At 45.8% G+C, this 14,482-nt stretch overlaps 1 protein-coding gene across 1 annotated transcript; it reads left to right on the top strand.

Annotated features, from left to right (window-relative positions):
* The first annotated feature begins 265 nt into the window (after nt 1-265).
* Nucleotides 266-4,284, top strand: LOC133822358 (uncharacterized). Its single transcript, XM_062254660.1, has 5 exons — nt 266-861; nt 953-1,007; nt 1,200-1,395; nt 1,557-3,780; nt 3,975-4,284. Exons 1-5 carry the CDS (start codon nt 266-268, stop codon nt 4,282-4,284), a joined length of 3,381 nt encoding a protein of 1,126 aa, XP_062110644.1.
* Nucleotides 4,285-14,482: the final 10,198 nt, after the last annotated feature.

Consider the following 14,482-nt stretch of genomic DNA (forward strand, 5'->3'; position numbering starts at 1 on the left):
TGTCGTTTCTTCTGGGGCCAAAGAGAAGAATACTGTAGGAACAGGTGTAATGAGTCAGGGGAGGATTTCAGGAGTTAAAATTGATGATGAGGACATAGCAGACGAGGTGAATTACTAGCAATCCTCCATTGTATGCTATGTGCTTGGTGCAAACCCACCAATTTGAATTCTGGAAGGCTTTGTGAGGAGATTATGGAAAGATCAAGTAGACAAAGTTGGGATTCTCTCATCAGGTATTTTCATCATCCGATTTTTGTCTATGGAAATGAGGAATAGAATTTTGGATGGAGGATATTTGTTTTTTGGGAGGAAACCTCTGATAATGAAACCTTGGAACCCAGTCGATGATTTTTCTAAAGAAGATATTGATTCAATTCCGACCTGGGTTCAATTGGGTGGTCTTGATCTTAAGTATTGGGGTGAGAGGTCACTTTTCAAGATAGTGGGTCAAATTGGGAAACCAATCCAAGTTGATGCTATTACCAGGAACAGAGACCGGTTAGCTTATCCTAGGATTCTTATTGAAGTGACCATGAAACAAGAATTTCCAGCTCGAATCAGTTTCTGGAATGAATTGGACCAGGAAGTGGATATTTTTGTGGAATATGAATGGAAACCCACTATATGCACGAATTGCTCTGGTCTAGGACATGAAGCTCACATTTGTAGGAAGAATAAAGCAGTCAAGCAGGAATGGGTTCCAAAACAGAGGGTCTCAGAACCAAATGCAAATAAAGCTACAGTTGATGAAGATGGCTTTCAGACAGTTACCAAAGGAGCTAAGATACATGCATCTACAGTTAATCAAACGATTGTGAATAACAAATTTGGTCTGTTGGATGGGGATTCTGAAATTGAATTGTCACAAGGGAGTAAAACAGGAAGAGAGGGGGGAGGACCCTCTACACATAATGGATAGAATACTTACATGGAATATACGGGGGATTAACAGCCAACAAAAACATAGGGAGATTAGGCAGTTGATTCTTTCGAAGAAGGTTGGCTTGGTTAGTCTGCTCGAAACAAAAGTGAAAAATAAGAATATGGGTTCTATATATACAAGTTTATTTTCTGGGTGGTGTTTCACGAACAATAATTCTTGGGCTGATAGAGGGAGGATAATAATTGCTTGGAACCCAAGAGTTTTTTCCTTGGATATCAAGCTATGTACTGCACAACTAATTCACTGTGTTGTACAGGTTCCAAATAAAACAGGCAGATTTCTGGTCACCTTTGTATATGGTTATAATGTTGAGTCTTTCAGGGAGCAACTATGGAAGGATTTACAAGACCTGGCTGGTGGTATCACTGAACCTTGGATGGTGATAGGTGATTTCAATGAAATTCTTTCACTGCAAGATAGAATTGGCAAAAAGACTACCACTAAGTTGTCAAGTAAATTTCTACAGTGTTTGCAATTCTGTCAGTTGGAAGACCTGAAATTTTCAGGGTGCTATTATACTTGGAATAATAAACAGAGAGCTGAGGAGAGGGTGTATTCAAAGATTGATAGAGCTTAGTGAATTCACAATGGATTGACCAATTTCCTAACTCAGAGGCTGTGTTCTTACCAGAAGGAGTTTTTGACCATAGTCCGATTCTGGTTCATTTTTCTTTCGAGATTCAGGGGGAGAAGAAGCCTTTTAGGTATTTTCGAATGTGGAAAGAGGCACCTGGTTATGAAGAAAAAATACGAACTAGTTGGAATTTTTCAGTTGTGGGCTCACCAATGTTTCAGGTAGTCTCTAAACTAAAAAGATTGAAGCAAGTGCTTTTGACTATCAATAGAGAAGGCTTCTCGGACATTCAACAGACAGAGTTTAAGGCGGGGTTAGCTTTGAAGGATGTTCAGGAACAATTGCAGAAGGACCCGTTCAATGATAGGTTGATTACTCAAGAACAGCTAGCTAGAGAACAATTTCTGTTTTGCCATAAAGCTTATCTGAGTTTCTTAGCTCAGAAAGCTAAAGTGGCTTGGATGGTTAATGGTGATGAAAATACACATGTCTTTCATGCTTCTCTTAAGGCTAGGAGAATTCAGAATAGGATATTGTCTATTAAGACTGAGGCAGGGGTTTGGGTAGACTCTCCTACTGATATTAAAAAAGCCTTCTTGGATTATTACAAAAGTTTGTTGGGGACAACTATGGTACACAGGAAAACAGTATCTCGGTCAATTATGAAGCTTGGACCAATTTTAAATGCAGCTCAAGTTCATAATATCACAAGAGGTTATTCAACTCAGGAGGTTAAGGCTGTTATGTTTGGCATTCCAGGATTGAAAGCACTAGGCCCAGATGGATTTAGCAGTTACTTTTATCAAGACAATTGGACCTTGGTGGGTTCGGAGGTTACTACAACAGTATTGCCATTCTTGAATTCTGGTAAGCTTCTTAAGGAGATTAATAACACAGCCATTACACTCATTCCCAAAAATATATGCCCTGATACAGTGTGTGACTTTAGACCCATCTCTTGTTGTAATGTCATATATAAAGTTGCCTCTAAGATGATATGCTCAAGAATTTGGCAAGTGTTACCAGAAATAATTGCAGAGAATCAAGGGGGATTTGTGCATGGAAGATATATAGCTCATAATATCATGATATGTCAAGACTTAGTTCGATATTATGGGAGGCAAAGTTGTAGGCCAAGTTGCATGATCAAATTGGATTTGAGGAAAGCATATGATACTATAGAATGGGATTTTATTGAAGAAATGCTCACTGAATTTCAGTTTCCTCAGGAATTTATACAACTTATCATGGTATGTGTTCGCTCTCCTAGGTTTTCACTGATGATTAATGGCTCACTAAATGGTTTTTTTGAGGCCAAAAGAGGACTAAGGCAAGGTGATCCGTTATCTCCCCTATTATTTGTGCTTGGTATGGAGTATCTATCTAGGATTATGCTTAAAGTTAGTTCTTCTCCAGGTTATAAATTCCATGATAGATGCGCAAGTTTGAAATTGAATCATCTTTGTTTTGCTGATGATATTCTATTATTCGGTCATGGAGACTTTGTATCTATCTTATGGATGCTTAGGGGACTCAAAATTTTCTCTAAGACTTCGGGACTCTTTCCAAATGAAGCTAAATCTGCAATTTATTGCAGTGGTATGTCTGGTTTAGAGATTGATAGAGTGGTGCAGGCCTCGGGTTTCAGTCAAGCTTCCTTACCTTTCAGATATCTGGGCATCCCCATCTGTTCTAAGCGCATAACAAATGTTGAATGTGGGATTATACTAGAAAAGATGGTAGCTAGAATTCAACAATGGAGATCTAGGAACCTATCTTATAGTGCTAGAGCTATTATGATAAATTCAGTCTTGCTGTCAATACACTCTTATTGGGCTCAAATTATGGTGTTGCCAAAAAAGTTATTGAAGGATATTGAAGCCATTTGCAGGGCCTTTCTTTGGAAGGGAGTGGCTGATTCTCATAGTCCAGGAGCAGTTGCCTGGTCTACCGTATGCACACCAAAATCAGCAGGAGGACTAGGCTTCAGGAGAATATTGGAATGGAATTTAGCTGCTTTGGGAAAGTATGTATGGGCAATAGCATCTAAGAAGGATAATCTATGGGTAAGGTGGATTCATAGTATCTATTTGAAAAGCATGGACTGGTGGACTTACCCAGTGCAACAAAATTGCAGCTGGTATTGGAGGAAAATCATAGCAATTAAGGAGTTGTTCAGAGCAAAAATGGACAGGTCATCATTTATAGCACTGAAGTATAGTGTTCAAACTGGACACTCAATATTATATGACCAAAAACCAAGGTTCAATGGAGTAAATATGTCTGGGAGAGGTGTAGTATTCCGAAGCACAGATACATACTTTGGCTAGCTATGCACCAGAAACTAAGAACCAGAGAGTATCTCAGTAGGTTTTGGTACGAGATGGACAAGTTATGTTTGCTGTGTGGGGATCACAATGAAGATATTTCTCATCTTTTCTTTCAATGTACTTACAGCAAACAATGTCTAGTGAAGATGAAGGAATGGCTAGGCTGCCGAGCACAAACAGAGAATTTATACAAGTTACTGCAATGGTTTTCCAAGGTGAAATACTTCAGCAAACTCAGGAGAAGATTCTGCATTGCAGCTGTCTCTGCATTAGTGTACCATCTATGGAGAGTCCGAAATGATGCCTTGTGGTCATGCAAGATTTGGCAAGTGAATCATACTTTAGAGAGAATCAAAACAGAGTTGAAATTGAAACTTACTGTATTAATGTGCAAGGGGAAACAAGATAGAGATAATGATTGGATTCAAAAGTTGTAAAGTTAGATACATGGATATAAGTTAGGTATATGGAGTGGAAGTCATATAGGGGTAGATAACTCCAACAGAAATCCAACAGTGTACATGATTGATTTTGAGCAATATAATGATTCTTATTCACCAAAAAAAAAATCAGGGATACTGCATTTCTGTAAAGAACACAATAAAGGGAGGGCGTTTAGTATGTTAGCTGATATCTGCACTAACATTATTTAGTTACCTATTTTCTTGTTTAGCTTTAACTGTTTTAACTAACTTAGTTAGTTTGTTATTGTACAACTCATTATTTCTTTCCTCTATTCTTGTTTTGTAACTACTTACCTTGTACAATTGTCTATATAATAATTATATCAGCTCAGTATTCAATGGGCTTTTATCTTTCTCAATCTCATCTTTTTGAATATTCACATGGTATCAGGCCTTTTCTGATCTTTTACCCTTTCTCTTTCTTGAACCTTCTCTTTCCCCTTTCCAATGGCAACCCCTCCCTCTGTTCATGACGCCCACCACCCATCCACTCCGTCAACACCCACTGCATCCTCGTTGCCCACTTTCTCTGCCCTTACGGCTCCTCAACAACAATTCATGGTGTTGTCCCAAGCTCTCAATCACACTCTCCCTGTGAAATTGGATCGCACTAACTTTCTTCTATGGCATGCCCAAATGGAAAATGTGGTGTTTGCCAATGGAATCGAAGACTTCCTTGATGGCTCCAACGTTCCCCCTTCTCAACACATTGATGGTATTACAGGTCTCAATCCAGAATACATCACTTGGCGACGCAAAGACCGGTTGATCCTCAGTTGGATTTACTCCTCCTTGACTCAAGAACTCATGTCCCAGATTGTTGGCCACTCTACCAGTGTTGCGGCTTGGTCAGCCCTTCAACAGATTTACTCCTCTACTTCTACTGCTCGAGTTATGCAGATTCGTCTTTAACTTCAAACCATCAAGAAAAGAGGATCTTCAATGCTTGCCTACATTCTACGAATCAAGACTCTCGTCGACCAACTTGCTGCCTCCTCCGGAAAGGTCTCCGAAAAGGACCAGGTACTCTATCTTCTAGCTGGTTTAAGATCTGAGTACAACTCCTTTGTCATTTCTATCACTTCAAAATCAAAACCTGTTTCTTTCGACCATGTTACAAGCCTTCTATTGGCTCATGAATCTCGCCTAGAGACTCAACATACTGTTGATGAAGCTACTCCTATGGTTGCCAATACTACTTATCGACAGTCCAATCATCACTCTCAATCTTGGTCCAAGCCACCTCAAGGTCGTGGAAATAACTCTGGTACTCCTCAGCATGGCACCCCTTCATTTCACTCTCGTGGTCACTCATCAAGAAACAACAATTTAGGTCTAAGAATTGTTTGCCAGTTATGTATCCGTCCAGGACATGGTGCCTATCAATGCTATAGACGATTTGATCCAAATTTTCCTGCACCAACCTCTGTTCCTACTACTTCGTACTCTCACTCTTCAGCAATGGTGGCGAATGCCCAAACTGTAGCCGATGACACATGGCTCCTCGACTCTGGTGCATCTCATCACCTCACACCAGCAAGTTCAAATCTTGATAATGCTGACCCATACATTGGTAATGGCTCAGTCACGGCTGGTAATGGTAACTCCCTCTCCATTAACTCTGTTGGTCAATCTCATATTCATGCTTCCGCTAAGTCATTTCACCTTAATCATGTTTATCATGTTCCTAAATTAACCACTAATCTACTTTCTGTTTCTAAATTTTGCATGGATAATAATGTATTCATTGAATTTTATGCCACCTCTTTCAACATCAAGGACATCCATTCGAAGAGGATTCTTCATCGAGGTTCTCTTAATCACGGTTTATACATTCTCCAAGCTGCTAAACAGCTCCAACAGTCCACTGTTTCCCCTCACACACGTGCATATCTTTCCTTTACTACTGTTGCTGCCTCAGCTCATCCTTCTCTGGTTCATTTTCGAACTCAGTCTCACATCTCTACTGCTATTTGGCATGCCCGTCTTGGCCATGTTCATTCTGATATTGTCAATATAGTTTTACAGCAATGTAATAAACCATTTGCATATAATAAGAATCAGATTTGCACTTCTTGTCAACTAGCTAAAAGTCACAGAACTCCATTTTCTTTATCCAATTCTCATGCTTCTCAACCTTTGCAACTGATTCACATAGATATTTGGGGACCCTCCCCTATCACTGCCACTGATGGTTCACGCTATTTTTTACTTTTTCTTGATGGTTTTTCCCAATTCACTTGGATTTATGCTCTTCAAACTAAAGATCAAGCACTACCCATGTTCAAACAATTTAAACAATTAGTTGAAAACCAATTTAACTACACTATTAAAGAACTTCAATCAGACAATGGGGGTGAATTCAAATCTTTTATCTCCTTTCTTAATTTACATGGCATTCACCATAGGTTCTCTTGTCCTCACACTTCAGCTCAAAATGGTAGAGTTGAACGCAAACATAGACATGTTGTTGAATCAGGTCTTGCACTTTTAGCTCATGCATCTTTGCCTCTAACTTACTGGCTTTATGCTTTCCGAGCTGCTGTTTATATTATCAACAGGTTACCAACTAAAGTTCTCAACGGTCAATCTCCTTTTCAGGTTTTGTATCACAAAACTCCTGATTACTCTTTCTTTCGTATCTTTGGTTGTCTATGTTTCCCTTGTTTACGCCCTTATAATAAAACTAAATTGCAATTTCGTTCCTCTCCCTGTATATTTATGGGTTATAGCTCCTCTCACAAAGGTTACATATGTCTGGACTCTTCCACCAAACGTCTTTACATCACTAGACATGTCGTTTTTGATGAGAAAACTTTTCCCTCGTTCAAAAATCCTGTCACATCCTCTCCATCACCACCCATAACCACCACCAATACTGCTATTTTACCACTCCTTCCCTCTCTTTCCCCACCCACTCTCCTCCCCAACCTTTCCTCAACCACTCCACCCAACTCCACTCCTTCTCCTTCTACTTCTGTTACTGTTTCTTCTGATCTCAATAATGTAACTACACTACTCTGCAGGACTCTTCTAATCCTCTTGTGTAGGTACCCGCCTCACTCATTGAGCAGCCCTCTTCTCCTATTGCGCTACTTCCCACCACCACCAACATACATCCTATGGTTAGTCGTGCAAAAAGAGGAATTACAAAGCCTAAAGCTTACACGACCAAGACGTTAGTCGACCCCAATGTGCCTCCTCAGACCTTTAAACAAGCTCTCTCTTTGCCACATTGGAAACAAGCTATGGAAAAAGAACTCTCTGCTCTTCAATCAAATGCTACTTGGCAGCTTGTTCCTCCTCTGCCTGACATCAATCTCATTGATTGCAAGTGGTTATTCAAACTAAAATACAAACCTAATGGGTCTATAGATTGTCACAAAGCTAGGCTAGTGGCCCGTGGCTTCACCCAAACGGTAGGTGTGGATGCCAAAAATCCACCAAGAAAAAAATTGAGGTTTACCCTCGCTAGCCACGGGCAAATCAAGCAACCCAATATCCTGCCCCACGTGAGTCCCATGTCTCATAGGAGGCCTTTGCGAAGATGCCCCTAGAGACCCGAGGGCCTTCCCATACGAGGCTGCCCGACATGCACAAGTACCTGCCAAGGCAACGAGGGCCTCACTATGCGAGGCTGCCCATGACCCGTGCGCGTCTCGCGACTCGGCTGCACACCCGAGCCTCCCACGCAAGGCCCCCATCTCGCCTCAACCATGCGCATTCGAGGCTCCCACGCGATGCCCCCGTCTCACCTCGGCCATGTGCACTCGAGACTCCCGCGCGAGGGCACCATTCGTGCCCAAGGGGCGTGCCACGCAAGGCCACAATGCATGCCCAAGGGGCGTGCCACGCGAGGCCCTCATGCATGCCCAAGGGGCGTGCCACGCGAGGCCACCATGCGTGCCCAAGGGGCGTGCCACGCGAGGCCCCCATGCGTGCCCAAGGGGCGTGCCACGCGAGGCCACCATGCATGCCCAAGGGGCTTGCCACGCGAGGCCCCCATGCGTGCCCAAGGGGCATGCCACGCGAGGCCACCATCTGTGCCCAAGGGGCGCGCCACGCGAGGAAACCATCCGTACCCAAGGGGCGTGCCACGCGAGGCCACCATGCGTGCCCAAAGAGCATGCCACGCGAGGCCACCATGTGTGCCCAAGGGGCGTGCCACGCGAGGCCCCCATGCGTGCCCAAGGGGCGTGCCACACGAGGCCACCACGCGTGCCCAAGGGGCGTGCCACGCGAGGCCCCCATGCGTGCCCAAGGGGCGTGCCACGCGAGGCCACCATGCGTGCCCAAGGGGCGTGCCACGCGAGGCCCCCATGCGTGCCCAAGGGGCGTGCCACGCGAGGCCACCATCCGTGCCCAAGTAATGTGCCACGCGAGGCCACCATCCATGCCCAAGGGGCGTACCGCGCGAGGCCACCATGCGTGCCCAAGGAGCGTGCCACGCGAGGCCCCCATGCGTGCCCAAGGGGAGTGCCACGCGAGGCCACCATCTGTGCCCAAGGGGCGTGCCACGCGGGGCCCTAGGGCCGACATATTCTTGGGAGGCCATCACACCATGCCACGCCATCAGGAGCACCCCACGGAAGCTCTCACGCCTAGACCTCTTAGCCCAGCCAGCAAAGTTTAACTCTCACGCGTATTTTTTGGAATGTACCCGCAGACCTAAGGGAGTGAGTGTACGAATATGGTACCTCTGCCAGGCAAGTAGTGCGAATGCCAGGAGAGAGGAATGGCATATGTGTCTGTGGCTAGATGTCAGAGTCGACACCACTACCACCTGCACCACTCCTCTGACATTCGTACGGTCAAGTAGTGGAGACATCCCCCTGGCACCTGTCCTTGTACTGGTTGCAAGACAACAATGTCTGAAACCACTCTCCAGACAGTGTACCTATGTACTTCCTGGTCCCCTGGACCACAATGTATCTAGGGCCATTAGAGCCCACTATATAATGAATCCCAATTCCACGTGGAGAGGGGTTGGAAAATTGATTGTATGCTAAGGCTGTTAAGTAATATACAATTTCGACTCCATTGCAGTTCTACATTTTTACTCATTTAAGTTTTCTCCAGCTTCTTCTAAGATACCTTTGGCAATATAGTCTTAATTTTCTAACCTTATATCGTTGACGAGATTTCATCGTCAACAGTTTGGCGCCGTCTGTGGGAAGAACAAGCATCAAGCCAGTGTTCTTCCATCACTTCCAACAAAGAAAGATGCTAAGACGTTCAAAACGCCTACGGAAAATACAAGAGGTTAAGGTTCGCCGAGACGAAGTAGAGCGGAGGGCTTCCAAGAAATACCCCCCTCCGCCCGAGCATGGAGGTGAACCGGAAGAACCTCTTCCCCCAGGGGATGAGAGGGAAGCATCGTCCCCAGCTACCCAGCCCGACAGAGGTCATTCAGAGCCACTAGTGTATCCACTTAACTGGCCCCGGTTGACCCCACGCTCAGGCCACCAGGACCCCGGTCCCTCGACGCACTGGCCAGGCAAGGGTCCCAGGGTACGCTCGGTAAGTTCCAGCTCAAGGACGCGCTTCTACAAGGACGAGATTCACGAGTTGCATAAAAAGACTCGATGGCTGGAAACCACGATAGAGAACATGTAGGAGGTTTTGAATGACCTACTGCAAGGGAAGTCAAGCATACCCCTCCCTAAGCGTAAAGGGAAGGAGCATGAGAAAGGGGAAAGCACTGTCCCAGTAGACGATGGGGGAACCCAACTTTCCACCAGTAAAACCCCCCAGACAAAGTACTAGAGGGGACCTAGGCCAACGAAATGTCCCCAGGAGCAAAGGCGGAGGGAAGGTGATGGTCGTAAGAACAAGGCCTAAGTCCACTCAAAAGAGGCACCCCCTGGCCTAAGAAAAGAGCTCCATGGAGAGAGGTCAGAAGTAAGAGACGTACCCCCCGCGGTTCCCCCGAGGGACACAACCAAGGCAAGGGATCAGCCCGAGAACCCTCAAAACTCCTTATGCAAAAAGAGGAGGGGACTAGACACCAAAATGCGAAGCCCTCGAGGCAAGATCACCCCTGCACCTTGGGGGGGGCACATGGATGACGAAGAATTCGACTGTGATTCACCCTTCACAAGGGAGATTCAGGCTGAGCAAATGCCCACTGGCTTCAGAGAGCCTCGCATGACTCCGTACGAGGGTACTACAGACCCAAAATATCACTTAGACTCCTTCAATAACTTGATGATGTTAAGAGGGGTCAACAACAGGGCAACGTGTCATTGCTTCGTCGTTACACTTAAAGGAGTGGCGTACAGGTGGTTCAAGAGGTTAAGGCCAGGAACAATCGAGTCATGGCAACAATTCTCTGATGAATTTCTTCAGCAACACCATGCAGCGTGTGATTACGTCATGCCAACTACCAGCCTCGCTAACATAAAACAAGGCGAGAATGAAAGTCTGAAGGACTACATCCCTAGGTTCAGTATAGAAGCAACAAAGGTGGGAGGTTTAACCAAAGCGGAGCACAAGATGGCTATTACAGCTGGAGTTCGTCCAGGAAGCAAGTTGTGGGGGTAACATGCTCAAAAGAGAAGTTAGGAATTTGGATGACTTCTTCGAGAGAGCACAGAAGTACATACGTGTGGAAGAGGGCCATAAGAACTTCTATGTGGAAGAAAGCGAACCTTCCTCCAGTTGCCCTACTACCAATACATCTGAAGATTCCATATAGAAGGGGGCGTCGTGCTAGAGGGGTCGTTGGCCAAGTTTGAGATTGAACGAAGACCATCTAGCCATGAAAGTCCCGACTCGAGGGGAGATCACCTAAAAAATAGACGCTTGGGAAAAGGGTCTCCAAAGTAGACGCTTGAGAAAATGGTCTACAAAATAGACGCTTGAGAAAAGGGTCTCCAAAAATAGACGCTTAAGAAAAGGGTCTCTAAAGTAGACGCTAGTAAAAAGGGTCTCAAAGTAGAAGCTACCAAAAAGGGTCTCAAAGAAGACGCTTGCAAAAAGGGTCTCAAAGAAGACGCTTGCAAAAATAGTACTATGCCTAATGCCGAGAAGGACGCTTCTCGCAAGATATAATAAGCACGCACAAAAATAGATAAAGGGATAGCTAGAACCCAAAGGGTCAACATATCCTTATAGATACAACCAAGGTGCACCAAAGAGAGACCTATCAAACCCCCATTCGCGTGGGCTCCAAAGGACCTCGAGCATGAAAAATACAAAAAATAAAATAAAAAATAAAAAATAAAAAAACGATAAAAAATAAAAAGGAAGAGAAGAGTCTACAAGAACGCCTAAAGGCCTCCCTATAGACTGGGGGGCAAGTGTGGATGCCAAAAATCCACCAAGAAAAAAATTAAGGTTTACTCTCGCTAGCCACGGGCAAACCAAGCAACCCAATATCTTTCCCCACGCGAGTCCCATGTCTCGTATGAGGCCTTTGCGAAGATGCCCCTAGAGACCCGAGGGCCTTCCCATACGAGGCTGCCCGACATGCACAAGTACCTGCCAAGGCAACGAGGGCCTCACTATACGAGGCTGCCCATGACCCGTGCGCGTCTCGCGACTCAGCTGCACACCCGAGCCTCCCACGCGAGGTCCCCATCTCGCCTCGACCATGTGCATTCGAGCCTCCCACGCGATGCCACCGTCTCACCTTGGCCATGTGCACTCGAGCCTCCCGCGCGAGGCCACCATCCGTGCCTAAGGGATGTGCCACGCGAGGCCACCATGCGTGCCCAAGGGGCGTGCCACGCGAGGCCACCATTCGTGCCGAAGGGGCGTGCCACGCGAGGCCACCATGCGTGCCCAAGGGGCGTGCCACGCGAGGCCACCATGTGTGCCCAAGGGGCATGCCACCCGAGGCCCCAATGCGTGCCCAAGGGGTGTGCCACGCGAGGCCCCCATGCATGCCCAAGGGGCGTGCCACGAAAGGCCACCATGCATGCCCAAGGGGCGTGCCACGCGAGGCCACCATCCGTGCCCAAGGGTCGTATCGCGCGAGGCCACCATGCGTGCCCAAGGAGCGTGCCACACGAGGCCCCCATGCGTGCCCAAGGGGCGTGCCACGCGAGGCCACCATCCGTGCCCAAGGGGTGTGCCATGCGAGGCCCTAGGGCCGACATATTCTTGGGAGGCCATAACACCATGCCACGCCATCAGGAGCACCCCATGGAAGCTCTCACGCCTAGCCCTCTTAGCCCGGCTAGCAGAGTTTAACTCTCACGCGTATCTTTTGGAATGTACCCGCAGACCTAAGGGAGTCAGCGTACGAATATGGTACCTCTGCCAGGCAAGTAGTGGGAACGCCAGGAGAGAGGAATGGAATATGTGTCTGTGGCTAGATGTCAGAGTCGACACCACTACCACTTGCACCACTCCTTTGACATTCGTATGGTCAAGTAGTGGAGACATCCTCCTGGCACCTGTCCTTGTACTGGTTACAAGACCACAATGTCTGAAACCACTCTCCAGACAGTGTACCTATGTACTTCCTTGTCCCCTGAACCACAATGTATCTAGGGCCATTAGAGCCCACTATATAATGAATCCCAATTCCACATGGAGAGGGGTTGGAAAATTGATTGTATGCTAAGGCTGTTAAGTAATATAAAATTTCGACTCCATTGTAGTTCTACATTTTTACTCATTTAAGTTTTCTCCATCTTCTTCTGAGATACCTTTGGCAATATAGTCTTAATTTTCTAACCTTATATTGTCGACGAGATTTCACCGTCAACAGTTTGGCGCCGTCTGTGGGAAGAACAAGCAACAAGCCAGTGTTCTTCCATCACTTCCAACAAAGAAAGATGCTAAGACGTTCAAAACGCCTACGGCAAATACAAGAGGTTGAGGTTCGCCGAGACGAAGTAGAGTGGAGGGCTTCCAAGAAAGACCCCCTCCGCCCGAGCATGGAGGTGAACGGGAAGAACCTCTTCCCCCAGGGGATGAGAGGGAAGCATCGTCCCCAGCTACCCAGCCCGACGGAGGTCATTCAGAGCCACTAGTGTATCCACTTAACCGGCCCCGGTTGACCCCACGCTCAGGCCACCAGGACCCCGGTCCCTCGACGCACTGGCCAAGCAAGGGTCCCGGGGTACGCTCGGTAAGTTCCAACTCAAGGACGCGCTTCTACAAGGACGAGATTCACGAGTTGCATAAAAAGACTCGATGGCTGGAAACCACGATAGAGAACATGTAGGAGGTTTTGAATGACCTACTGCAAGGGAAGTCAAGCATACCCTTTCCTAAGCGTAAAGGGAAGGAGCATGAAAATGGGGAAAGCACTGTCCCAGTAGACGATGGGGGAACCCAACTTTCCACCAGTAAAACCCCCCAGACAAAGTACCAGGGGGGACGTAGGCCAACAAAATGTCCCCAGGAGCAAAGGCGAAGGGAAGGTGATGGTCATAAGAACGAGGCCGAAGTCCACTCAAAAGAGGCACCCCCTGGCCTAAGAAAAGAGCTCCATGGAGAGATGTTAGAAGTAAGAGACGTACCCCCCGCGGTTCCCCCGAGGGACACAACCAAGGCAAGGGATCAGCCCGAGAACCCGCAAAACTCCTTATGCAAAAAGAGGAGGGGACTAGACACCAAAATGCGAAGAAAAATTATATATACCTTTATTCATATGGTTCCAAGTCAATATGGTCTATTTTCTCAGTAAAGAAAAATGAAGCACAATCAACAATTTCACCATCAAATTTCTTATGTATATACATGTGTACGAATGACTAAAATAAATATAGTAAAAAATTGGGATATTTGCGGCGAAAGTTCCTAAATTATTGTGTTTGTAGCACTTAAGTACTCAAATTATTTTTTTGGCGGCGAAAGTACCTTCCGTCCATGTTTTGGTACAGTTTAATGCAACTGTCTGTTTCGTCGTTAAGTCTGCCTACATGGTGTAAAATTTTCTTATAATTTGGGTACTTTCACCCAAACATTTTTTAAATTAGGTACTTTTTCCGCAAATATCTCTTTAATTGAGTATTTTTGCTTACGTTTTACAAATGAATTAAATGGTGAGAATAGACGGTTGCACTAAACTGCGCCAAACCATGGACGGAAGGTACTTTCGCCGCCAAAAAAATAACTTGGGTACTTAAGTATTACAAACGTAATAATTTCGGTACTTTCACCACAAATATCCCTTAAAAATTCAATAGAATACAAAAAAATTAAATGATCTCTC

Source organism: Humulus lupulus, chromosome 1 (genome assembly GCF_963169125.1).
Source record: "Humulus lupulus chromosome 1, drHumLupu1.1, whole genome shotgun sequence".
NCBI lineage: Eukaryota > Viridiplantae > Streptophyta > Magnoliopsida > Rosales > Cannabaceae > Humulus > Humulus lupulus.

What these genes read in the sequence shown, in the direction of transcription:
- LOC133822358 (XM_062254660.1), top strand. Translation starts at nt 266, where the DNA reads ATGAGGAATAGAATTTTGGATGGAGGATATTTGTTTTTTGGGAGGAAA. An exon ending in TTTCGAAGAAGGTTGGCTTG is followed by an intron (nt 1,008 to 1,199) that starts GTTAGTCTGCTC and finishes TGTGTTGTACAG; the next exon opens with GTTCCAAATAAAACAGGCAG. An exon ending in TTATATGACCAAAAACCAAG is followed by an intron (nt 3,781 to 3,974) that starts GTTCAATGGAGT and finishes ATGTACTTACAG; the next exon opens with CAAACAATGTCTAGTGAAGA.